This window comes from Triticum urartu, chromosome 4A (assembly GCF_056163025.1).
Source record: "Triticum urartu cultivar PI428250 chromosome 4A, HENAU_Tu73, whole genome shotgun sequence".
Lineage (NCBI taxonomy): Eukaryota > Viridiplantae > Streptophyta > Magnoliopsida > Poales > Poaceae > Triticum > Triticum urartu.
The window spans coordinates 92643387-92669693 of record NC_141876.1 but is presented as its reverse complement, the minus strand read 5'-3'; the positions used below and the strand labels follow the sequence as shown (position 1 = coordinate 92669693).

The following is a 26307-nucleotide window of genomic DNA, read 5'->3' as shown; positions in this document are numbered from 1 at the left end:
CCGCGAGGGGGAATCCATCGATATAGGTGACTTGATCTCGTTCCCTTGTCACTTTGCCAGGATTCGAGACCGTGCACCGGCGACGGGGCCATCGCCGGGATTTGCGGCAGATGGGGGCCAGGCGGATGCGGTGCGCGGGAGCGACACGGATCGGTACACGGGGGTGCGGCTGCACAACATCGCGGGCCCGACCTCCCACCCCCCACCATCCATGGCGGATGCGCGACACGTGGGCTCGCATCCCAGCCTTCATTCGCAGCCGCGGGCATATAAATCTCTCCCCTCCGCAAGTCCTTGACCTAGACGCTGCCCTCGCCCACTTCTGGACGGCGGCTAAAACCCTAGATCGAGATCTGGAGGCGATTGGGGGTGGTGGAAAGGCAAGGTAGGCGGAGATTGCAGATCCTTCACAGAAGTGGTGGCCTCGCATCCCATGGCGACTGATGCGGGGTGGGGTTTCCCCGGAGAGCGGCGTCAAGGCGCTGATGCTGGCGGCGCGGGACGTGGCGCGGGGAGGAACTCCGGCCGCGGCTACGGCCGCGGTGGAGACAAGAGCAAGTTCTCCTGGAAGCGGACCGAGGGCAGCGGCGACCGCACCATCTCTGCTTCATCTACTCCAGCATCTGCTTCGGACGACAACTCGCGTTGGGATGCTGCGGCCGCTACAAAGCGCCAGGATCTCCAGGACGGAGGCGTTTGGGTGGAGAAGAAATTGGCTGCGGCTTCATCTGAGGGCACGGGGAGCGGGCATCAAACCTCGTCTCCAATCCGTCGTCCCCATGGAAAGCAGAATGTGAATCAGGTGCACCCTACCAAAAACCCTATTCCATGCCCCATCTGCAAGTCGCATGAACACATTCCTGCTCGATGTCCTCAAGTTTTCTGTGAACGATGTAACAAGCTAGGACACCTTGCATCTGCATGTGTTGCCTTCCTTCCCTGGGAGTGTATTGCTCCGATGTGCGCCTTTCAAGCCAAAGGGCAGGGGTTCTATTACATCCATGATTCCTGTATGGCTAGTCAGCTTAAGGAGAGATCGAACAACATTATTGTTACTATAGTTGAGGGAGAGACGTCGACCAGGCAGATGGAGTTAGATCTTTCGGACTATTTGGCCACGGGTTGGCATTGCTCAGCTCATGCCATAGGCCCTGGGATATTTGTGGTGCGTTTTCCTAACCCACGGGCTGTTGCTCAAATCTGCTATGTGAAAATTGTCACTCTGAAAACAAGTGGTGCCACGATTCATGCTACCCCTTGGTCTTCTACAGTGGGAGCGAAGGGTTTGATGGAGGTAGCCTGGGTGAAAATTAGCAATGTGCCTTTAGACAAAAGGAGTGAGAGGAACCTTGCTTTTGTGGCACCGTTGGTGGGTGTGCCTCTAGAGATTGATTCTGCTACTCTGCACCGCCCAGCGTCGGCTCGGGTTAAAATTGGGTGTAGAAATGTGGATGCTATACCAGGGGTGGCCGAATCAGTCTTAGGGGGACACTTTTATGACTTCTTCTATGAGGTGGAGCAAGTTCTGGTGAGGGATCCGAATCGTGTGAAAAAAGATATGATGGTGTCTCCTAACACAGATGGGGACAATGAAAAAAATCAGAAGCAAAACGTGACTCCTGGAGCTAACATGGGCAGCTCTTCGACTGGGCTTGGAAGGAAATCTCCCTCCATTCCCCAGAGAGAAGTCCCTGACCCGATTCGGGAGTCACAAGAGAGCATGGAATCTGATGATTCGCTCCATACTACGTTGATCATTGATACAATGGAACATGAATTTGAAGAAAAAGAGAAAGTAAGTACACCCCGCCAGCATCCTTTGGTGACAGAAAACAAAATCAATAAAAATGAATTTAAGTCATATGCTGATGCGTTTAAAAAAATTCCCCAGGTGGTGGAGGTGATTGGTCAACATGACTCTGGTTTAAAGGTGGTCAGTGACTATAGGGTGGAGTCGCCTGAGACAGAGGTGATTCCTGCCCCCCTCTTGTTACTGAAGAAAATCTTTGCTTCAGTCTGAGGAATGTGCAGAGTAATCTGGAGCGTGTGGATGTCAAAGCTGCTGCGGCGGCAAAAAAGAGGGATCTAGAAGGTAACTCCCAAAACATCAACTCCTTTGAATCATTATCCGATCCTATGTTAATGCTTAGAGCTGCCAAGATGGGCATAAATATCCCTGATACTGATTTTACTAGCATTGGAAAAAGCTAGAAACAAAGAATACAAAGAGGGGAAGGAGGATGACAATGATAAAAGAAATAATGTCTTGATGTTAACTAATGGGAAGGGGGATCAGACACCTTTGGATCTGAGGGGGTGTGAGGAAAATGAAGTTGATGAGGAATCCTTTACTGTAGTTCGGTCTAGAAAAAAGAGAGAAAAGAAAATTAATGTGGTTATCTCTAGACCTGTAACTAGAAGTCAAAGAAACAGGAAAGCCCCTGAGAAATATAGTGGTAGCCCTACCTTGCCTCCTGGTAGGAATGCCAAACAGGGAAAGAAACCTATTGTTATTAAATGAATGGTCTATTCTGGAATTGCAGAGGAGCAGGGAAGAAACAAATGACTTCATGCTTCTCTGATATAATCAAAGATCATTCCCTAGATTTCATTTGCCTTCAAGAAACTATGAAAAAAAAACTTCCCCCCGAAAAATCTTAGAAAGATTGATCGTATGAATAATTTTGATTGGAATTGGGTACCCTCAAATGGTAAAGCAGGCGGTATCCTTTGTGGTGTCAGGAAGGAAACCTTAGAAGTAATATCCTGGACCTCGGGTAGATTCTGTTTACAGGCAAACCTATATGATGTTAAGCTCGATTATGTTTGGGCGATCGTTACAGTTTACGGGGCGGCTCATGACGACAGTAAAGATGACTTCCTTGTTGAGCTTGCCTCAATGTGCTCGCGAATTCAGGTCCCTTATATAGTGGGGGGTGACTTTAATATCTTGCAAAGTAATGATGATAAAAATAAACCTATGAGTCGATCGCCTTATGTTGACAAGTTCAACTCACTTATTAACTCTCTGTGTCTTAGAGAGATTCACATGGGTGGAGGTAGATACGCGTGGACTAATAATCAAAAGCACCCTACCCTAGAGAAACTTGACAGAATTTTGATGAGTTTTGAGTGGGAAGATTTATTCCCTTTGGTTACGGTCCGTAAGCTGGTAAGGGACGTATCTGATCATAACCCTCTCTTAATTTCCTCGGGGGCGAAAAATCCTGACACCCCACGACAACGAGAGTTCAGATTTGAACTAAGTTGGTTGAGAGATGAAAAGTTTTATCCTACGGCCAAAAAAATTGGGAACAGCCAATTCGGGCTACAGATCCTATTGATGTTCTTAATATTAAACTGAAGCGACTTAAGAAATATTTTAAAGGGTGGGGTTCCCATACCTTTGGGCATAATAGAAAAAGGAAGAAATGCATCAAAGCGGAGCTGGAAAAAATTGAACAGGAGGAAGAAGAGGGCCCCCTCGATCCGAAGATATATGAAAAAAAAGGTTAGTTTGCAAGCTGAACTGAACAATATCCTGGTCAATGAAGAATTGTTCTGGCTGCAACAATCTAATGAAAGATGGCTATTAAAAGGTGATCTCAATACAGCCTTCTACCATCGAATAGCTAATGGGAAGAAACGTAAGAACACAATTCAGTCCTTTACTGACGGAGAAATAACGATTGAGGGAACTGGCAACCTTCTTGCTCATGCCACAGCCTACTATAAAGAGCTTTTTGGGCATGGTAGTGGAAAACTTTTTAGATTATCCCCTGATATGTGGCCTGAGAGTGAAAAGCTAGACGCAGCAGATAATATAATCCTGACCGGCGCATTCACAGAAGAAGAGGTGAAAAAAGCCCTAGATGGCATGGATAGTAATCGTGCGCCTGGACCGGACAACATTCCAGCGGAGTTTTATAAACACGGTTGGAATTTTGTGAAAAATAATATCATGCACCTGTTTGAGGCCTTTCACAACAACTCTTTGGATGTGGCCCGTCTCAACTATGGTATCATTACTCTAATCCCTAAGATAAGTGGAGCCAAGAAAAATCAGCAATATAGGCCTATCTGCCTTCTTCGCTGCCCATACAAACTTATCACAGAAGTTTTGGATAACAGAGTGGCTATATTTGCTGACAAGCTTATTAGTAAGCATCAGAATGCATTTATTAAACACAGAAATATTATGGATGGCATACTGACTTTGCACGAAGTTCTTCATCACACGCACCAAAAAAAAGGGTCGGGGTGGTGCTGAAATTAGACTTCGAAAAGTCCTATGATAAAATTAACTGGGACTTTCTGTTAGAATTGAAGGAAATATGCCCTAGAGGCAATAATAAAGTTATTATTTATTTCCTTATATCATGATAAATGTTTATTATTCATGCTAGAATTGTATTAACCGAAAACATAATACATGTGTGAATACATAGACAAACAAAGTGTCACTAGTATGCCTCTACTTGACTAGCTCGTTAATCAAAGATGGTTATGTTTCCTAACCATGAACAATGATTTGTTATTTGATTAACGGGATCACATCATTAAGAGAATGATCTGATTGACATGACCCATTCCATTAGCTTAGCACCCGATCGTTTAGTATGTTGCTATTGCTTTCTTCATGACTTATACATGTTCCTATAACTATGAGATTATGCAACTCCCGTTTACCGGAGGAACACTTTGGGTACTACCAAACGTCACAACGTAACTGGGTGATTATAAAGGAGTACTACAGGTGTCTCTAAAGGTACATGTTGAGTTGGCGTATTTCGAGATTAGGTTTTGTCACTCCGATTGTCGGAGAGGTATCTCTGGGCCCTCTCAGTAATGCACATCACTTAAACCTTGCAAGCATTGCAACTAAATGAGTTAGTTGCGGGATGATGTATTACAGAACGAGTAAAGAGACTTGACGGCAACGAGATTGAACTAGGTATTGGAATACCGACGATCGAATCTCGGGCAAGTAACATACCGATGACAAAGGGAACGACGTATGTTATTATGCGGTCTGACCGATAAAGATCTTCGTAGAATATGTAGGAGCCAATATGGGCATCCAGGTCCCGCTATTAGTTATTGACCGGAGACGTGTCTCGGTCATGTCTACATTGTTCTCGAACCCGTAGGGTCCGCACGCTTAAGGTTACGATGACAGTTATATTATGAGTTTATGCATTTTGATGTACCGAAGGTTGTTCGGAGTCCCGGGTGTGATCACGGACATGACGAGGATTCTCGAAATGGTCGAGACATAAAGATTGATATATTGGAAGCCTATGTTTGGATATCGGAAATGTTCCGGGTGAAATCGGGATTTTACCGGAGTACCGGGAGGTTACCGGAACCCCCCGGGAGCTATATGGGCCATGATGGGCCTTAGTGGAAAAGAGAAGAGGCAGCCCCTCATGGGCCGCGCGCCCCTCCCCTCCCTTGGTCCGAATAGGACAAGGAGAGGGGGCCGGCCCCTTTCTCTCTTTTCCCCCCTCCGCGAATCCTATTCCAACTAGGATTGGGGGGGGGGAATCCTACTCCCAGAGGGAGTAGGACTCTCCTGGCGCGCCCTCCTTGGCCGGCCGCCTCCTCCCCCTTTGGTCCTTTATATACTGAGGCAGAGGCACCCTAGAGACACACAAGTTGATCCACGTGATCTATTCCTTAGCCGTGTGCGGCGCCCCCAGCCACCATAGTCCTCGATAATATTGTAGCGGAGCTTAGGCGAAGCCCTGCTGCTGTAGTGCATCAAGATCGTCACCACGCCGTCGTGCTGACGGAACTCTTCCCCGACACTTTGCTAGATCGGAGTCCGGGGATCGTCATCGAGCTGAACGTGTGCTAGAACTCGGAGGTGCCGTAGTTTCGGTGCTTGATCGGTCGGATCGTGAAGACGTACGACTACATCAACCAAACGCTTCCATTGTCGATCTACTAGGTATGTAGATCACACTCCCCCCTCTCGTTGCTATGCATCACATGATCTTGCGTGTGCGTAGGAATTTTTTTGAAATTACTATGTTCCACAACAGTGGCATCCGAGCCTAGGTTTTATATGTTGATGCTATATGCACGAGTAGAACACAAGTGACTTGTGGGCGATATAAGTCATACTGCTTACCAGCATGTCATACTTTGGTTCGGCGGTATTGTTGGATGAAGCGGCCCAGACCGACATTACGCGTACGCTTACGCGAGACCGGTTCTCCTGACGTGCTTTGCACGGAGGTGGCTTGTGGGTGACAGTTTCTCCAACTTTAGTTGAACCAAGTGTGGCTACGCCCGGTCCTTGCGAAGGTTAAAACATCACCAACTTGACAAATTATCATTGTGGTTTTGATGCGTAGGTAAGATTGGTTCTTGCTTAAGCCCGTAGCAGCCACGTAAAACTTGCAACAACAAAGTAGAGGACGTCTAACTTGTTTTTGCAGGGCATGTTGTGATGTGATATGGTCAAGACATGATGCTGAATTTTATTGTATGAGATGATCATGTTTTGTAACCGAGTTATCGGCAACCGGCAGGAGCCATATGGTTGTCGCTTTATTGTATGCAATGCAATCGCGATGTAATGCTTTACTTTATCACTAAACGGTAGCGATAGTCGTGGAAGCACAAGCTTGGCGAGGCGACAACGATGCTACGATGGAGATCAAGGTGGCACGCCGGTGACGATGGTGATCATGACGGTGCTTCGGAGATGAAGATCACAAGCACAAGATGATGATGGCCATATCATATCACTTATATTGATTGCATGTGATGTTTATCTTTTATGCATCTTATCTTGCTTTGATTGACGGTAGCATTATAAGATGATCTCTCACTAATTATCAAGTGTTCTCCCTGAGTATGCACCGTTGCGAAAGTTCTTCGTGCTGAGACACCACGTGATGATCGGGTGTGATAGGTTCTACGTTCAAATACAACGGGTGCAAAACAGTTGCACACGCGGAATACTCAGGTTATACTTGACGAGCCAAGCATATACAGATATGGCCTCGGAACACGGAGACCGAAAGGTCGAGCGTGAATCATATAGTAGATATGATCAACATAATGATGTTCACCAATGAAACCACTCCATCTCACGTGATGATCGGACATGGTTTAGTTGATTTGGATCACGTAATCACTTAGAGGATTAGAGGGATGTCTATCTAAGTGGGAGTTCTTTAAGTAAATTAACTGAACCTAAATTTATCATGAAACTTAGTACCTGATAAGTATCTTGCTTGTTTATGCTTGTTTGTGGATAGATGGCTCATGCTGTTGTTCCGTTGAATTTTAATGCATTCCTTGAGAAAGCAAAGTTGAAAGATGATGGTAGCAATTACACGGACTGGGTCCGTAACTTGAGGATTATCCTCATTGCTGCACAGAAGAATTACGTCCTGGAAGCACCGTTGGGTGCCAGGCCTGTTGCAGGAGCAACGCCGGATGTTATGAACGTCTGGCAGAGCAAAGCTGATGACTACTCGATAGTTCAGTGTGCCATGCTTTACGGCTTAGAATTGGGACTTCAACGACGTTTTGAACGTCATGGAGCATATGAGATGTTCCAGGAGTTGAAGTTAATATTTCAAGAAAATGCCCGAATTGAGAGATATGAAGTCTCCAATAAGTTCTATAGCTGCAAGATGGAGGAGAACAGTTCTGTCAGTGAGCATATACTCAAAATGTCTGGGTATGATAATCACTTGATTCAATTGGGAGTTAATCCTCCAGATGATTGCGTCATTGACAGAATTCTCCAATCACTGCCACCAAGCTACAAGAGCTTCGTGATGAACTATAATATGCAAGGGATGAACAAGACTATTCCCGAGCTCTTCGCAATGCTAAAAGCTGCGGAGGTAGAAAACAAGAAGGAGCATCAAGTGTTGATGGTCAACAAGACCACTAGTTTCAAGAAAAAGGGCAAAGGGAAGAAGAAGGGGAACTTCAAAAAGAACGGCAAGCAAGTTGCTACTCAAGAGAAGAAACCCAGACCTGGACCTAAGCCTGAAACTGAGTGCTTCTATTGCAAGCAGACTGGTCACTGGAAGCGGAACTGCCCCAAGTATTTGGCGGATAAGAAGGATGGCAAGGTGAACAAAGGTATTTGTGATATACATGTTATTGATGTGTACCTTACCAATGCTCGCAGTAGCACCTGAGTATTTGATACTGGTTCTGTTGCTAATATTTGCAACTCGAAACAGGGACTACGGATCAAGCGAAGATTGGCTAAGGACGAGGTGACGATGCGCGTGGGAAATGGTTCCAAAGTCGATGTGATCGCAGTCGGCACGCTACCTCCACATCTACCTTCGGGATTAATATTAGACCTAAATAATTGTTATTTGGTGCCAGCGTTAAGCATGAACATTATATCTGGATCTTGTTTGATGCGAGACGGTTATTCATTTAAATCTGAGAATAATGGTTGTTCTATTTATATGAGTAATATCTTTTATGGTCATGCACCCTTGAAGAGTGGTCTATTCTTGTTGTAGGATCGAAAGTATGTCTAGAGGGGGGGTGATTAGACTACTTGACCAAATAAAAACTTAACCTTTTCCCAATTTTAGTTCTTGGCAGATTTTAGCTATTGTAGGACAAGTCAAGCAATCATCACACAATTCAAGCAAGCATGCAAAGAGTATATTGGCAGCGGAAAGTAAAGCATGCAACTTGCAAGAATGTAAAGGGAAGGGTTTGGAGAATTCAAACGCAATTGGAGACACGGATGTTTTTCCCGTGGTTCGGATAGGTGGTGCTATCCTACATCCACGTTGATGGAGACTTCAACCCACGAAGGGTAACAGTTGCGCGAGTCCACACAGGGCTCCACCCAAGGGTAACGGTTGCGTGAGTCCACACAGGGCTCCACCCACGAAGGGTCCACGAAGAAGCAACCACCCACAAAGGGTCCACGAAGAAGCAACCTTGTCTATCGCACCATGGCCATCGCCCACGAAGGACTTGCCTCACTAGCGGTAGATCTTCACGAAGTAGGCGATCTCCTTGCCCTTACAAACTCCTTGGTTCAACTCCACAATCTTGTCGGAGGCTCCCAAGTGACACCTAGCCAATCTAGGAGACACCACTCTCCAAGAAGTAACAAATGGTGTGTAGGTAATGAACTCCTTGCTCTTGTGCTTCAAATGATAGTCTCCCCAACACTCAACTCTCTCTCATAGGATTTGGATTTGGTGAAAAGAGGGTTTTTGTGGAAAGCAACTTGGGAAGGCTAGAGATCAAGATTCATATGGTAGGAATGGAATGTCTTGATCTCAACACATGAGTAGGTGGTTCTCTCTCAGAACATATGAGTAGGAATGGTGTGTGTGTTCTGATGGCTCTCTCCTCGAATGAGAAGGAGGTGGAGGGGTATATATAGCCTCCACACAAAATCCAACCGTTACACAGTTTTCCAATCTCGGTGGGACCGAATCAATAAACTCAGTCGGACCGAAAATGTAAACCTAGTGACCGTTAGGAATTTCGGTGGGACTGACATGCAACTCGGTAGGACCGATTCAGTTAGGGTTTGGGCATAACGTAATCTCGGTGAGACCGGTTACACAAACTCGGTGAGACCGAATTTGGTAATTAGCTAACTAGAGAGTTGGTCAGGCAAACTCGGTGGGACCGATTTGCTCTTTCGGTGAGACCGAGTGGAACTCGGTGAGACCGAAAAGTTACAAAGGGGAAACACTGAGTTTACATTGCAATCTCGGTGGGACCGATTCGCTCTTTCGGTGGGACCGAAAAGTTACGAAAGGGAAACAGAGAGTTTGCATCCCCATCTCGGTGAGACCGAGATCCTTATCGGTAGAACCGAATTGCTAGGGTTTGGCAGTGGCTAATGACAAGTGAAACTCGGTGGCGCCAGATAGGAAGAATCGGTAGGACCGAGTTTGGCTTAGGGTTTAGGTCATATGTGGATATGGGAAAGTAGTTGAGGGTTTTGGAGCATATCACTAAGCACATGAAGCAAGAGGCTCATTAAGCAACACCTCATCCCTCCTTAATAGTATTGGCTTTTCCTAAAGACTCAATGTGATCTTGGATCACTAAAATATAAGATGAAGAGTCTTGAGCTTTTGAACTTGAGCCAATCCTTTGTCCTTAGCATTTTGAGGGTTCCACTTTCACATCCATGCCATGCCAATCATTGAGCTTTCCTGAAATAATCATCTTGGAATAGCATTAGCTCAATGAGCTATATGTTGTTATGAATTACCAAAACCACCTAGGGATAGTTGCACTTTCAATCTCCCCCTTTTTGGTAATTTATGACAACATATAGATCAAAGCTTCGACAAATGATAATAAGCATGAAATATATCGTCGCTTTGAGAAGTATGTGATAAGTAAGAGGTCCCCCTAAATTTGTGCATATTTAAAATTTGCTTTGGACTGCAAATGCACAAAGAGTTAGAGTCATGGGTTACTCTTCCATGTCACATACATCTTGGTGGAGCGCTCAAAATGATGAGAATGAAATACATGCACTCATCACCAAGAATAATGAATGATCACACAAGATAGATAGGATAATGGCATTAAGCAAGCATTAAGTGTAGCTTATGATCAAACACATGATCATCAATGTCTCACAAATAATGACGTAGTATCACGCACTCAAAAGCAGACAAGTTCGAAAAAACCACCAAATAAAGCAAGAGAGAAAAGCAACACTCTCTCTCTCGAAGCCTATGATCTATACATCTTCTCCCCCTTTGGCAACAAGTTACCAAAAAGTTCCTAGAAAATGCATAGCACTAGATCGACGCTCAGGCTTGATCTTCAGGTGGTGGTGGAGTCCGGATCACTCCAAGGACGAAGGCTTCGGTAGATGCTGAAGTAGTCGCTGGAGTTGGAGCTGAAGTAGACGCTGGAGCTGAGGCTGTAGCTGGTGCTGAAGTGGTGGCTCTGGTGTCAGCAACTGGCAGTGCAGACGACCTCGGACCTCGTGGCACTCTAGAAAAGGCATGAGTCGTGGTCCTGCCTCTCCTCTCATTCATGTCCTCCTGGAGCTGCTCCACTGCAGACTGAACTTCCGTTACTTTGACATCCAAGTCATAGAACTTCTGTTCCATGATCCTCTCTAGGCTCTGCTGATTCTTAGTGAGGGTGGCCAGACTTTGCTCAATCCTCAGCGTGGATGCAATCAAGTAACCAAGTTGCTCTTGTTTGGTCTTCAAGAAGTACTCAGATGCCTCCTCTTGAGTAGGCATCTTGGCAGCTTTCTCCTTCCTCGCCTTCTCCTTCTTTGCAAATGCTTGAGCAGATGATGGCTCGTTCTCAGTCATGACAACTTCATTGTCCTCAAAATCTGGACGGATGGGCAGGTGTTCCTTATCCAACAAATATACGCCCGTGCCCATCTTGGAGTTGATGAGCTCCTGAATCTGAGGGGCATATCCGCAGCTCCTCTTCTGATCTGCCGCAGTCCTTTTGATTGTTTCCACTATGAGGCTCATGACTTTGAATTTTTGAGGCACGTCAAAGACATGAAGCAAATTGATCGCGTGACCTTTGATCATCTTGTGATCTCCAGACTTGGGCAGAAGGGTGTGCCTAAGGATCCAGTTGATCGTAGGCAATCCTGATAGCAGATAATGCACTGAGCCAAACTTGAACGTGTCAAGTGCTTCATTCGGAATCTCCTTGTACATGTTGGACATGGAGTTGTGGTCCATCTTTTTCTTGGCATAAATGTCCAAGTCATCATCTTGCTCCTCTGGGGCATTGATCAGCTTCGCCCATTCCTCAATAGTAGAGTGGTACCTTGTACCCTCTGACATCCATGTGATCCTGCCATCCGGATAAAAGTGTGCTGTGGAGTAGAATTGCATGATTAGCTCCTCATTCCACTTTGTGAGCTTCTGCCCAACAAAGTCTGCAACTCCACATGCACTAAAGCTGTCAAATACTCCTGGGTAGTACTCTTCATTGTCCTTGATATAGGTCCAGTCGACCCATCTCATGTCACATACAATTGGCTTCTTGTCAAGTAGCACTGTCTAATAGAAATCCTGTTGCTCCTTGGTATGAAACCTGTAGTCCACTGCAGTCCTTCTCCTAGAAGCATATGGATCTGCTTCTCTCCACTTCCTGAGCCCTGAGTCTCTCCTGAGCTTCATATCCTCAGCCACAGAATGAGCATGGTTGTGGTCTGGGATCTTGGGCTTGAGCTTCCTTAGGACATTTTCTTCCTCATCCTCAGCAACAGTCTCAGGCACTGGGGCCTTGTTCTTCTCAGCTGCAGGAATGCTCCTTGTGTTTGTCTTAGGTTTTGGCTTGGAGGCAGCTTTGGGCTTAGATGCAGTAGCCCCTGACCTTATGGCATCACCCATTAGCTTGGGTGCCTTGGGCGCTGGTGCAGCTGCCTCTTCTTCCTCTTCCTCTTCCATGATGGAGGCTTTGCCAAGCACTCTAGCCACAGTCTTCTTCACCCTCTCCTTCCTTTTCTTGCCCTCAGCTGCAGCTGGCTCTTGGGAAGTGGGCTTCTCAGTTGAGGCTCTAGCCTTTGACATGGGCTGCCTGCCTGCTGGCCTTTTGATTTTCAGACCTGGCTTAGTGCCTTGAGCTGGTTCAATTCTCTTGGAAGTGGCCTCTTCCTCTGCCACATAGTCCTCATCTTCAGAGTCTGAAGTTTTCTTCTTCCTTTTTCTCGTGGCAGCCTTTGGCAAATTCCTAGGAGTGCTCCTGCTGCCTTCATCAGATGAACTGGAGGGACTAGTGCCCTCACTCATCACCACTTGTTGCTCTGACAGATTCTGGCTATCACTCTGGTCTGACATGCTGCAAACTGACTGCTGACCCTGTGAATAGATTATAGAGGAGATAGAGTGGATGAGCATCACAAAATGCAGAGATTTTTGCAAAAAGAATGATCCAAAAACTTAGTTTTAGTTTCCCACTGAAATCATCTCGGATCTACCGATTTTCAAACTCGGTGATACCGAAGCAGTTTTGGAACCTAAACTAGTGAACTCGGTAGGACCGAGTCACAGTTCGGTGGCACCGAGACTGCTAGGGTTTCACTGAGTTCAAAAATCGGTCACACCGATAAGTAATTCTCAGTCAGATCGAGTCTCACTTGTGCAATGGCATAAGCCAAATCGGTGGGACCGAGTTTTTCAACTCGGTGGGTCCGAGATGGTTTCGGCGGAAACCTAAACCTAGAATTTTCGAATCAAACCTAATCTATGAGCATTTTGACTGGATAGAAGTTTATCATACGTGGCTAGAAACAATATGATCACAATGTGCTAGGAATCAGATTGAGGAATAGCACAAAGATCAAGTCCATACCCTAGTTCGGCGGGGACTTGCTACGGCGTCAACGGCGGGGCAGAATTCCCGTTGACGGCGATGGAGACCAGCGACTGGAGGCTGCTGGCGGCGAGAAGATGATCCGGAGACCTCAAGGGCAGAGCAGGCTATCGCGCGGGCGAAGGGGTTCGGAGAAATTTCCAAATTTTTCCCGTGACTATATATAGCCCGACCCTGTCGGTGTGACCGAGTGGAACAACTCGGTGGCACCGAGATTCATAACTGCGTGCAGTTACTGAAACTCAGTGTGACCGAAAGGTTCAAATCGGTTGCACTGAGATCGAAAACCTAGATCAACTTAATGATCTCGGTAGGACCGAAAGTGGAGTATCGGTCAGACCGAGAATCATAAAGAGGTTTTGGAAGTTTAAGTCTATGACGAATCGGGGACTCCGAGCGCTCCTCACACAGAGTGGTTCAAATCTGACTTGATCAAATTTTGTGATGCAGCATGAATAGAGTTTGAGACGAGAAAAGCCTAGATAGCTAGAGGAGGTTCTTAGGCATTCTTGTCCATCCACTTGGCAAAAGAAGATAAAACCAAACAATCAAAACAACAAGTGGATGTCCTCAAATGAGTAAAATATGCAGTCAGCATGATCACACAATAAGATGGCAAATGAAATATGTGGCAAGGCATGCACAACCAATTCTAGCATCTATCAAGCAATTTGCGATGACTAGGTCATCTATATATGAGTATATTGACTTAGGAGTCAAGTGAGAACACTTGATCATAGGTCATACTCATCGTTTAAGCTCAAGTGGGGTTACCACTTTTACATAAAGCATTGTTGTGTTCACATCTTTAGAGTTGCTTTAGCTCAAGTCTTAGAGTAAAGCTCCCCCTAGATGTGATATCCCCCCTAAGAGGGATGAACTAACCTTGGGTTTTGTCGATGATGACTTCATGTAGATATTGAAGATGTGGATGCTCAATGTTGATGTAGATCTCTTGGAGCTATCCATTTGAGTGAATTGCACTTTCAATACCTACATGGGTTAGTCCCACAAGGAACAAACAAGGATATCCATAGACATAGAGTGATGCACACGAAAGATGATGTCCATGAAAACTTTTAGGTTACCTTGTCCCTTGTCTTACCAACAAGAGGGTTTGTGACTCCTTGAACTAGTGCAAGATGTGGAAGTTGATTGCACTTGTTCTTGCCAAAATGATAAGAGTGAAGTATGTTGGCGGAGTCACCCTCAAGAACTCTCTAGTTCTTCTTCTTTTGGATCCACATCATCTTGATGGGAATTCTTGGAGTTGTAGTTGTACTTGATGAAGTGGAACTTGAAGTAGTCTTGGGAATCCACTTGACTAAGGTCTTAGGAGCTTCTTCAAATGCATCAATTTCCTCTTGAAGCTTGTCCTTGCCTTTTTGCTCGTAGTCTTGTGGTGGAAGATCATCTTGAGCATGTGTCCCCTTGAAAGAAGTATTCTTCTCTTGTTGAGGGACAAACTTTGTCTTGGGGTATTGATCTTCTTCCCATTCAACTCCATTGGCATTGAACTTTCGTTCAAAACCAACACCTTGATTCTTCCGGTGCATTCCTTGCTTGCGCACAATTTCCTCGAATTGCTTACTCCCGGCAAGGCTTTTGTACACTCCTTTCTCTATAATTCCCTTCAATAAGCTATTTTCTTGCTCAAGTGTAACTTGGCTAAGAGAATCATTAGTGGAATCAAGAGAACTACTAGAAGCAACAATATTGGATTTAGCATGATCATTGTTACTACTAGAGGAAGAATCTTTCTTGTTAGACTTGACTTGAGGCATGTAAGTGGATAAGAGTAAACGCTTGGCAATGTAAGAAGAACTTTTCTTGCGGAGATCATCATTGATTGCCTTTAAGAACTCATGCTCTTGCTCAAGATTGAGCTTTTCAAACCGTAGTTTCTCATGAGCTCTTAAAAGTTCTCGATGATCTTCGAAGATAGTGTCATGAGCTAACTTAAGAGTTTTTAGTTCTTTAGTTAGAGCCTCAATCTTCTCCTTATCATTGTCACTCGTTTTAGCATGATTAATTGGTCTTTCATCATAGTATTCATCACTAGAGTTGTCACCAAGCAAATCATCACCTAACAAGTTATCTTCATCACTATTGAAGTCAACATACTCGGGGTGTGTTACCTTAGGACCTTTGGCCATGAAGCATCTTCCAATTCCTTCATTTGGTGAGTCAAATATGTCGTAGGAGTTGGTTGACACAAGTGCTAGACCGGCAATACCTTCATCTTGAGTATCTTCGGAGTCGGAGTGATAACTTCTCTCGGAGTGGCTGTCGGAGTCGGAGCCGGATACCCATTCACCAACATGTGCTTGATGTCTTCGTCTTGTGTAGCTCCTTGATGATTTTTCCTTCCTTTCTGAATCCTTGCTTCTCTGTGAGTATCTTCGTTCATAACGATCATCTTTACTCCTTCTCTCTCTTGGTGGTGATCCTTTGCTTCTTCTTTTTGGAGAATCTTCTCTTCTCTTGTAGGGAGCCGTACACTCATTGGAATAGTGTCCGGATCTTCCACAATTGTAACAGTTTCGCTCTCTACTAGAAGATCTCTTGTCATTGTAGGACCTTGACTTGGAGCTTCTATCTTTGCTTCTACTCTTGTAGAACTTGTTGAAGTTCTTCACCATTAATCTCAATTCTTCATTGAAGTCTTGTCTCTCACTTGATGATGTAGGGGCTTCACATGAGGCTTTATAGGCACCACTTGATTTGTTGTGAAGTTCCTCTTTATCCTTAAGTGACATCTCATGAGCAACAATTCTTCCAATCACCTCCGTTGGCTTGAGATCTTTGTAATTGGGCATCATTTGGATCAATGTGCACACGGTATCATATTTTCCATCCAAGGCTCTTAGGATCTTCTTGATGATGAATCTATCGGTCATCTCTTCACTTCCTAAGACGGCAATCTCATTTGTGATGAGAGCAAGCCTAGAGTACATTTCAGCGACACCTTCACCATCCTTCATCTTGAACTTGTCAAGTTGGCTTTGAAGCACATCCAACTTGGATTCCTTGACGGAGTCGGTACCTTCGTACATATCAATCAAAGTGTCCCAAATTTCCTTTGCATTCTCAAGGCGGCTGATTTTGTTGAATTCTTCAGGGCACAATCCGTTGAAGAGAATATCACAAGCTTGAGCATTGTATTGCAACATCTTCAACTCATCCGCGGTAGCTTCACGGTTTGGTTCTTTCCCGTCAAAGAAGTCACCTTGCAAACCAACACACACAATAGCCCAAACAGCGGGGTTATGTCCAAGAATATGCATTTTCATTTTATGCTTCCAACTAGCAAAATTGGTACCATCAAAGTAAGGACCTCTACGGTGATAATTTCCCTCGCTAGACGCCATACTCTCCTAGGTTGTGAAACCAAGGCTATGACCACCAAAAGCTATGGAGATCAAGCAAATGGAGACCAAGGCTCTGATACCACTTGTAGGATCGAAAGTATGTCTAGAGGGGGGGTGATTAGACTACTTGACCAAATAAAAACTTAACCTTTTCCCAATTTTAGTTCTTGGCAGATTTTAGCTATTGTAGGACAAGTCAAGCAATCATCACACAATTCAAGCAAGCATGCAAAGAGTATATTGGCAGCGGAAAGTAAAGCATGCAACTTGCAAGAATGTAAAGGGAAGGGTTTGGAGAATTCAAACGCAATTGGAGACATGGATGTTTTTCCCGTGGTTCGGATAGGTGGTGCTATCCTACATCCACGTTGATGGAGACTTCAACCCACGAAGGGTAACGGTTGCGCGAGTCCACACAGGGCTCCACCCAAGGGTAACGGTTGCGCGAGTCCACACAGGGCTCCACCCACGAAGGGTCCACGAAGAAGCAACCACCCACAAAGGGTCCACGAAGAAGCAACCTTGTCTATCCCACCATGGCCATCGCCCACGAAGGACTTGCCTCACTAGCGGTAGATCTTCACGAAGTAGGCGATCTCCTTTCCCTTACAAACTCCTTGGTTCAACTCCACAATCTTGTCGGAGGCTCCCAAGTGACACCTAGCCAATCTAGGAGACACCACTCTCCAAGAAGTAACAAATGGTGTGTAGGTAATGAACTCCTTGCTCTTGTGCTTCAAATGATAGTCTCCCCAACACTCAACTCTCTCTCATAGGATTTGGATTTGGTGAAAAGAGGGTTTTTGTGGAAAGCAACTTGGGAAGGCTAGAGATCAAGATTCATATGGTAGGAATGGAATGTCTTGATCTCAACACATGAGTAGGTGGTTCTCTCTCAGAACATATGAGTAGGAATGGTGTGTGTGTTCTGATGGCTCTCTCCTCGAATGAGAAGGAGGTGGAGGGGTATATATAGCCTCCACACAAAATCCAACCGTTACACAGTTTTCCAATCTCGGTGGGACCGAATCAATAAACTCGGTCGGACCGAAAATGTAAACCTAGTGACCGTTAGGAATTTCGGTGGGACTGACATGCAACTCGGTAGGACCAATTCGGTTAGGGTTTGGGCATAACGTAATCTCGGTGAGACCGATTACACAAACTCGGTGAGACCGAATTTGGTAATTAGCTAACCAGAGAGTTGGTCAGGCAAACTCGGTGGGACCGATTTGCTCTTTCGGTGAGACCGAGTGGAACTCGGTGAGACCGAAAAGTTACAAAGGGGAAACACTGAGTTTATATTGCAATCTCGGTGGGACCGATTCGCTCTTTCGGTGGGACCGAAAAGTTACGAAAGGGAAACAGAGAGTTTGCAACCCCATCTCGGTGAGACCGAGATCCTTATCGGTAGAACCGAATTGCTAGGGTTTGGCAGTGGCTAATGACAAGTGAAACTCGGTGGCGCCGGATAGGAAGAATCGGTAGGACCGAGTTTGGCTTAGGGTTTAGGTCATATGTGGATATGGGAAAGTAGTTGAGGGTTTTGGAGCATATCACTAAGCACATGAAGCAAGAGGCTCATTAAGCAACACCTCATCCCTCCTTAATAGCATTGGCTTTTCCTAAAGACTCAATGTGATCTTGGATCACTAAAATATAAGATGAAGAGTCTTGAGCTTTTGAGCTTGAGCCAATCCTTTGTCCTTAGCATTTTGAGGGTTCCACTTTCACATCCATGCCATGCCAATCATTGAGCTTTCCTGAAATAATCATCTTGGAATAGCATTAGCTCAATGAGCTATATGTTGTTATGAATTACCAAAACCACCTAGGGATAGTTGCACTTTCACTGGTTGAATCTCGATGGTAGTAACACACATATTCATAATGTTGAAACCAAAAGATGCAGAGTTGATAATGATAGTGCAACATATTTGTGGCACTGCCGTTTAGGTCATATCGGTGTAAAGCGCATGAAGAAACTCCATACTGATGGACTTTTGGAACCACTTGATTATGAATCACTTGGTACTTGCAAACCGTGCCTCATGGGCAAGATGACCAAAACACCGTTCTCCGGTACTATGGAGAGAGCAACAGATTTGTTGGAAATCATACATACAGATGTATGTGGTCCGATGAATATTGAGGCTCGTGGCGGATATCGTTATTTTCTCACCTTCACAGATGACTTAAGCAGATATGGGTATATCTACTTAATGAAACATAAGTCTGAAACATTTGAAAAGTTCAAAGAATTTCAGAGTGAAGTTGAAAATCATCGTAACAAGAAAATAAAGTTTCTACGATCTGATCGTGGAGGAGAATATTTGAGTTACGAGTTTGGTGTACATTTGAAAAATTGTGGAATAGTTTCGCAACTCACGCCACCCGGAACACCACAGCGTAATGGTGTGTCCGAACGTCGTAATCGTACTTTACTAGATATGGTGCGATCTATGATGTCTCTTACTGATTTACCACTATCATTTTGGGGATACGCTCTAGAGACAGCTGCATTCACGTTAAATAGGGCACCATCAAAATCCGTTGAGACGATGCCTTATGAACTGTGGTTTGGCAAGAAACCAAAGTTGTCGTTTCTAAAAGTTTGGGGCTGCGATGCTTATGTGAAAAAGCTTCAACCTGATAAGCTCGAACCCAAATCGGAGAAATGTGTCTTCATAGGATATCCAAAGGAGACTATTGGATACACCTTCTATCACAGATCCGAAGGCAAGACTTTTGTTGCTAAATTCGGAAACTTTCTGGAGAAGGAGTTTCTCTCGAAAGAAGTGAGTGGGAGGAAAGTAGAACTTGACGAGGTAACTGTACCTACTCCCTTATTGAAAAGTAGTACATCACAGAAAACTGTTTCTGCGACACCTACACCAGTTAGCGAGGAAGCTAATGATGATGATCATGAAACTTCAGAACAAGATACTACTGAACCTCGTAGATCAACCAGAGTAAGATCCGCGCCAGAGTGGTACGGTAATCCTGTTCTGGAAGTCATGCTACTAGATCATGATGAACCTACGAACTATGAAGAAGCGATGGTGAGCCCAGATTCCGCAAAGTGGCTTGAAGCCATGAAATCTGAGATGGGATCCATGTATGAGAACAAAGTATGGACTTTGGTTGACTTGCCCGATGATCGGCAAGCAATTGAGAATAAATGGATCTTCAAAAAGAAGACTGACGCTGACGGTAATATTACTGTCTACAAAGCTCGACTTGTCGCAAAAGGTTTTCGGCAAGTTCAAGGGATTGACTATGATGAGACCTTCTCACCCGTAGCGATGCTTAAGTCTGTCCGAATCATGTTAGCAATTGCCGCATTTTATGATTATGAAATTTGGCAGATGGATGTCAAAACTGCATTTCTGAATGGATTTCTGGAAGAAGAGTTGTATATGATGCAACCAGAAGGTTTTGTCGATCCAAAGGGAGCTAACAAAGTGTGCAAGCTCCAGCGATCCATTTATGGACTGGTGCAAGCCTCTCGGAGTTGGAATAAACGTTTTGATAGTGTGATCAAAGCATTTGGTTTTATACAGACTTTTGGAGAAGCCTGTATTTACAAGAAAGTGAGTGGGAGCTCTGTAGCATTTCTGATATTATATGTGGATGACATATTACTAATTGGAAATGATGTAGAATTTCTGGATAGCATAAAGGGATACTTGAATAAAAGTTTTTCAATGAAAGACCTCGGTGAAGCTGCTTACATATTAGGCATTAAGATCTATAGAGATAGATCAAAATGCTTAATTGGACTTTCACAAACCACATACCTTGACAAAGTTTTGAAGAAGTTCAAAATGGATCAAGCAAAGAAAGGATTCTTGCCTGTGTTACAAGGTGTGAAGTTGAGTAAGACTCAATGCCCGACCACTGCAGAAGATAGAGAGAATATGAAAGATGTTCCCTATGCATCAGCCATAGGATCTATCATGTATGCAATGCTGTGTACCAGACCTGATGTGTGCCTTGCTATAAGTCTAGCAGGGAGGTACCAAAGTAATCCAGGAGTGGATCACTGGACAGCGGTCAAAAACATCCTGAAATACCTGAAAAGGGCTAAGGATATGTTTCTCATATATGGAGGTGACAAAGAACTCATCGTAAAAGGTTACGTTGATGCAAGCTTTGACACTGATCCGGACGATTCTAAATCGCAAACCGGATACGTGTTTACATTAAACGGTGGAGCTGTCAGTTGGTGCAGTTCTAAACAAAGCGTTGTAGCGGGATCTACATGTGAAGCGGAGTACATAGCTGCTTCGGAAGCAGCAAATGAAGGAGTCTGGATGAAGGAGTTCATATCCGATCTAGGTGTCATACCTAGTGCATCGGGTCCAATGAAAATCTTTTGTGACAATACTGGTGCAATTGCCTTGGCAAAGGAATCCAGATTTCACAAGAGAACCAAGCACATCAAGAGACGCTTCAATTCCATCTGGGATTTAGTCCAGGTGGGGGACATAGAGATTTGCAAGATACATACGGATCTGGATATTGCAGACCCGTTGACTAAGCCTTTTCCACGAGCAAAACATGATCAGCACCAAGGCTCCATGGGTGTTAGAATCATTACTGGGTAATCTAGATTATTGACTCTAGTGGAAGTGGGAGACTGAAGGAAATATGCCCTAGAGGCAATAATAAAGTTATTATTTATTTCCTAAATCATGATAAATGTTTATTATTCATGCTAGAATTGTATTAACCGGAAATATAATACATGTGTGAATACATAGACAAACAAAGTGTCACTAGTATGCCTCTACTTGACTAGCTCGTTAATCAAAGATGGTTATGTTTCCTAACCATGAACAATGAGTTGTTATTTGATTAACGGGATCACATCATTAAGAGAATGATCTGATTGACATGACCCATTCCATTAGCTTAGCACCCGATCGTTTAGTATGTTGCTATTGCTTTCTTCATGACTTATACATATTCCTATAACTATGAGATTATGCAACTCCCGTTTACCGGAGGAACACTTTGGGTACTACCAAACGTCACAACGTAACTGGGTGATTATAAAGGAGTACTACAGGTGTCTCCAAAGGTACATGTTGAGTTGGCGTATTTCGAGATTAGGTTTTGTCACTCCGATTGTCGGAGAGGTATCTCTGGGCCCTCTCGGTAATGCACATCACTTAAGCCTTGCAAGCATTGCAACTAAATGAGTTAGTTGCGGGATGATGTATTACAGAACGAGTAAAGAGACTTGCCGGCAACGAGATTGAACTAGGTATTGGAATACCGACGATCGAATCTCGGGCAAGTAACATACCGATGACAAAGGGAACGACGCATGTTGTTATGCGGTCTGACCGATAAAGATCTTCGTAGAATATGTAGGAGCCAATATGGGCATCCAGGTCCCGCTATTGGTTATTGACCGGAGACGTGTCTCGGTCATGTCTACATTGTTCTCGAACCCGTAGAGTCCGCACGCTTAAGGTTACGATGACAGTTATATTATGAGTTTATGCATTTTGATGTACCGAAGGTTGTTCGGAGTCCCGGATGTGATCACGGACATGACGAGGAGTCTCGAAATGGTCGAGACATAAAGATTGATATATTGGAAGCCTGTGTTTGGATATCGGAAGTGTTCCGGGTGAAATCGGGATTTTACCGGAGTACCGGGAGGTTACCGGAACCCCCCGGGAGCTATATGGGCCATGATGGGCCTTAGTGGAAAAGAGAAGAGGCAGCCCCTCATGGGCCGCGCGCCCCTCCCCTCCCTTGGTCCGAATAGGACAAGGAGAGGGGGTCGGCCCCTCTCTCTCTTTTCCCCCCTCCGCGAATCCTATTCCAACTAGGATTGGGGGGGGATCCTACTCCCAGAGGGAGTAGGACTCTCCTGGCGCGCCCTCCTTGGCCGGCCGCCTCCTCCCCCTTTGGTCCTTTATATACTGAGGCAGAGGCACCCTAGAGACACACAAGTTGATCCACGTGATCTATTCCTTAGCCGTGTGCGGCGCCCCCAGCCACCATAGTCCTCGATAATATTGTAGCGGAGCTTAGGCGAAGCCCTGCTGCTGTAGTGCATCAAGATCGTCACGACGCCGTCATGCTGACGGAACTCTTCCCCGACACTTTGCTGGATCGGAGTCCGGGGATCGTCATCGAGCTGAACGTGTGCTAGAACTCGGAGGTGCCGTAGTTTCGGTGCTTGATCGGTCGGATCGTGAAGACGTACGACTACATCAACCAAACGCTTCCGTTGTCGATCTACTAGGTATGTAGATCACACTCCCCCCTCTCCTTGCTATGCATCACATGATCTTGCGTGTGCGTAGGAATTTTTTTGAAATTACTACGTTCCCCAACAAGAATGTCACAAGGTTAGAGGCTTTGGCCCTACCTGGTGCGGTTGGATTCAAAAGATTTTAAAAAATGGGACTGTTAGTATCAAGCTGAATAATGAAACTAGCCCCTATTTCCAGAGTCATAAAGGGGTAAGGCAGGGGGACCCTCATTCACCTTTTCTATTCAATATAGCTGTTGAAGCCCTGTCCAAAATGATCCGCAACGCCCAAGATGAAGGCCTGCTGACAGGCCTTGCCCCGGGTTTGATTAATGGGGGGTAGCTATCCTTCAGTATGCTGATGACACTGTCATTTGTTTTGAACATGATAGAGAAGCGGCAATTAACCTCAAACTCTTACTATACATATTTGAACTCATGTCTGGGCTTAAGATAAATTTCCTTAAGAGTGAAATACTCTGTGTAGGAGGAGATGACGATCTGTTAACTTTATACTCTGATCTATTCAATTGCCAGATTGGGCACTTTCCTATGAGGTATCTAGGAGTGCCTGTAAGTTTCTCTACTTTGCGAGCTCTTGATTGGAGCTTTGTGGATGACAAATTCCTTAAATGCTGTGAGTCGTGGATTAGTAACGCTGGCCTCCTCTAGGGGAAGATTGACACTCCTGAATTCTTCCCTTACTAGTATCATATATTACTACATGTCTATGTTCATGATACCTAAAAAATTTATTGAGAAATTGGACAAGCACAGAAAAAAGTTTTTTTGGCAGGAAAAAAGTGGTCGAAAAAGATACCACTTGGTGAAATGGTCTAGAATTTGTAGATCCAAAAGCAAAGGGGGATTAGGAGTCGAAGATCTTCATAAGCAAAATATCAGCCTCCTCACCAAATGGTGGTGGAAGCTGGAGACACAACATGGCCTTTGGCAAGAGGTGGTTCGGGCCAAATATCTTAAGAATGACACAGTTTCCTCGGTGAAGTGTAAATTTGGGGATTCCCTCATTTGGAAAGCCATTTTGAAAGTTAAAGAGACATACTTGGCAGGAAGAGAAGTGGTGATGAAATCTGGAGATATTACTAGGTTGTGGAAAGACACCATTCTGCGGGAACCCCCTTTGCAAGATCGATTCCCAGCCTTATTTGGGATTTGTAATTATCAAGAGATTACAGTAGCTGGCTTTAAGAGCTTTGTGGGCAATGATTTCTTTAGAAGACAATTACATCCTCCTCTAGTAGATCAATGGAAAAAGCTGGGAGAGGTGGTTAGATACTGGCCAGGGTCTACGGAACCTGACCAGGTTTGTTGGGCCCTCGGAAAGAAAAAGAAAAATTTCACTACTAAATCAGTTTATGGTTACCTGGAAAGGCAGCTGGTAGGATGTGATTACAGGTGGATCTGGAAAGCGAAGATACCCCTGAAAATTCAGATTTTCCTTTGGCAATTGTTTCAAGATGCCATTTTGACTAGAGAGGTTATGAAAAAAAGGAACTGGCCTGGGAATCCTAGATGTTCATTTTGTAGGAGCATTGAAACATCTCAGCACCTATTCTTTACTTGTCCAGTGGCTCGGGTTGCCTGGAGAACGATAGGCTGTGTGCTGGGCACAGACCTATGCCCGAATAACATCTGTCAATTTTTTTCTTGGTGCTATGTTTTCTTACCTGATGGAGCCAGATTCTATACCTTTGGACTGGCAGCCGTATGCTGGGCTATCTGGAACAGCCGTAACCAAGTTACTTTTGAGCATAAACAACTTAAAACACCTTTTAATGTGGTGTACTCTGCGTGTGGCTTTTTGACATACTGGGCAGGCTTGATGACTGGTGCTGACAAGGAGGCAGTGGAGCGTGGTGCCAAGATGCTCAAGACAAACACGTCGGCAATGATGAGAATTTGTGCAGCTCCAACCAGGGCGATGATGGATTGAAGCTGATGACTTCTGGTGATAAGGACTTCGTCCCGGTCCGATCTGCTGCCTGGTTCTTTTGCGTATTTTTCACTCCTGTGTGGGTGTTTGTTTGCTCAGCTGTGAGCCGGTGTCCTCGAGTTTGATACTGTTGGTTCGTTTGCTGCATGTGGTTTGTGGGTGGAGTTGAGTGTCACTGGGTTTTCGCCCCGCGATGAGCTGCCCGATGACGGGTGCTCGTGGTGGGTTTCCCAGTGGTGCTCGGAGCTCGCGCTCCCTTTCCGGTTTCCTTTTGGTTGTTGGTAGGTCTTTGCATCTGTTCGTGTGATCTTCGTTAATTGTGGATCGACTGGAACTTTGTATTTCCGTTATGATGAGTAATGGAAAGGGGTGGCGCCCGGCTTCAAAAAAAATGTATAGGCCTCTTGAGTCATATGTGAGTTTCGCGCGCCGTCATTCTCTTTCGGTTGCACGTGTTGACTTGTCTTCTTCGTCACACGTGAGAAGGGGTGTTACAGTATACATTGGCTAGTGAATGAAACTTAACATTTTTTACCTGAGTGGAGGCAGTTTTAGGGGAGGAGATACAGTGGTGAGAGATGTGCGACGCGTGATTTTTGGTTGATGTGTTTTTCAGTTACATGCTAAGGTATAATTAATCTCGATTAAGATGTTGTGGAAATGATCGCTGATGTTTCCTTTTCAATTATGTGATATATGGTGTGATGATTTTTTTCCTAATGAAGGTATAATTAAGGTGCAACGATTGTGTTGTGAAGATGATAAAAAATAAGTAGTAAATATATGAATTTGAGGTGATAAAACATTGGGGCAGTCCTGTCCATGATGGATGGTGGATATGTGGCTGAGATATAATATTTCCACCTCAACTTGCTTATTTAATAGTACTGGAGATAAACAGATCCGATATGCTAAAAGGCTTTGAAGATTTTGTGTATACAAAATACTCCCTCCGTTTTTATTTACTCTGCATATTAGAGTTGAGTGAAGTCAAACTTCATAAAGTTTGACCAAGTTTATAGAAAAGAATATAAACATTTACCATTAGAAATCTATATGATGTGAAAATACATTCAATAATAAACTTAATTGTATTGAGTTGTTATTGTATATGTTAATCTTTTTATTTATAAACTTTGTCAAAATTTACGTACCTTGACTTTGACCAAAGCTAATATGCGGACTAAATAAAAACAGAGGGAGTACAAACATACAGGCTGGTGTCTAGGGATAGGAGCCGTCAAAAGGAAAGATGAAAAAGTTACATCTACAACCTAAATGAAGATCAAGCTTTTCGTGGTTATTAAAAACGCGGAATCTCCTCTCAATAGTCATGTGTTTAGTATTTAAACGCTTAA

At 44.5% G+C, this 26307-nt stretch overlaps 1 protein-coding gene across 1 annotated transcript; it reads left to right on the top strand.

The window, feature by feature from the left end:
- The first annotated feature begins 433 nt into the window (after positions 1–433).
- LOC147974927 (uncharacterized) lies at positions 434–24949 on the top strand. Its single transcript, XM_087520208.1, has 4 exons — positions 434–1795; positions 1892–1969; positions 2032–2092; positions 24834–24949. Exons 1-4 carry the CDS (start codon positions 434–436, stop codon positions 24947–24949), a joined length of 1617 nt encoding a protein of 538 aa, XP_087376334.1.
- The last annotated feature ends 1358 nt before the right edge of the window (positions 24950–26307 follow it).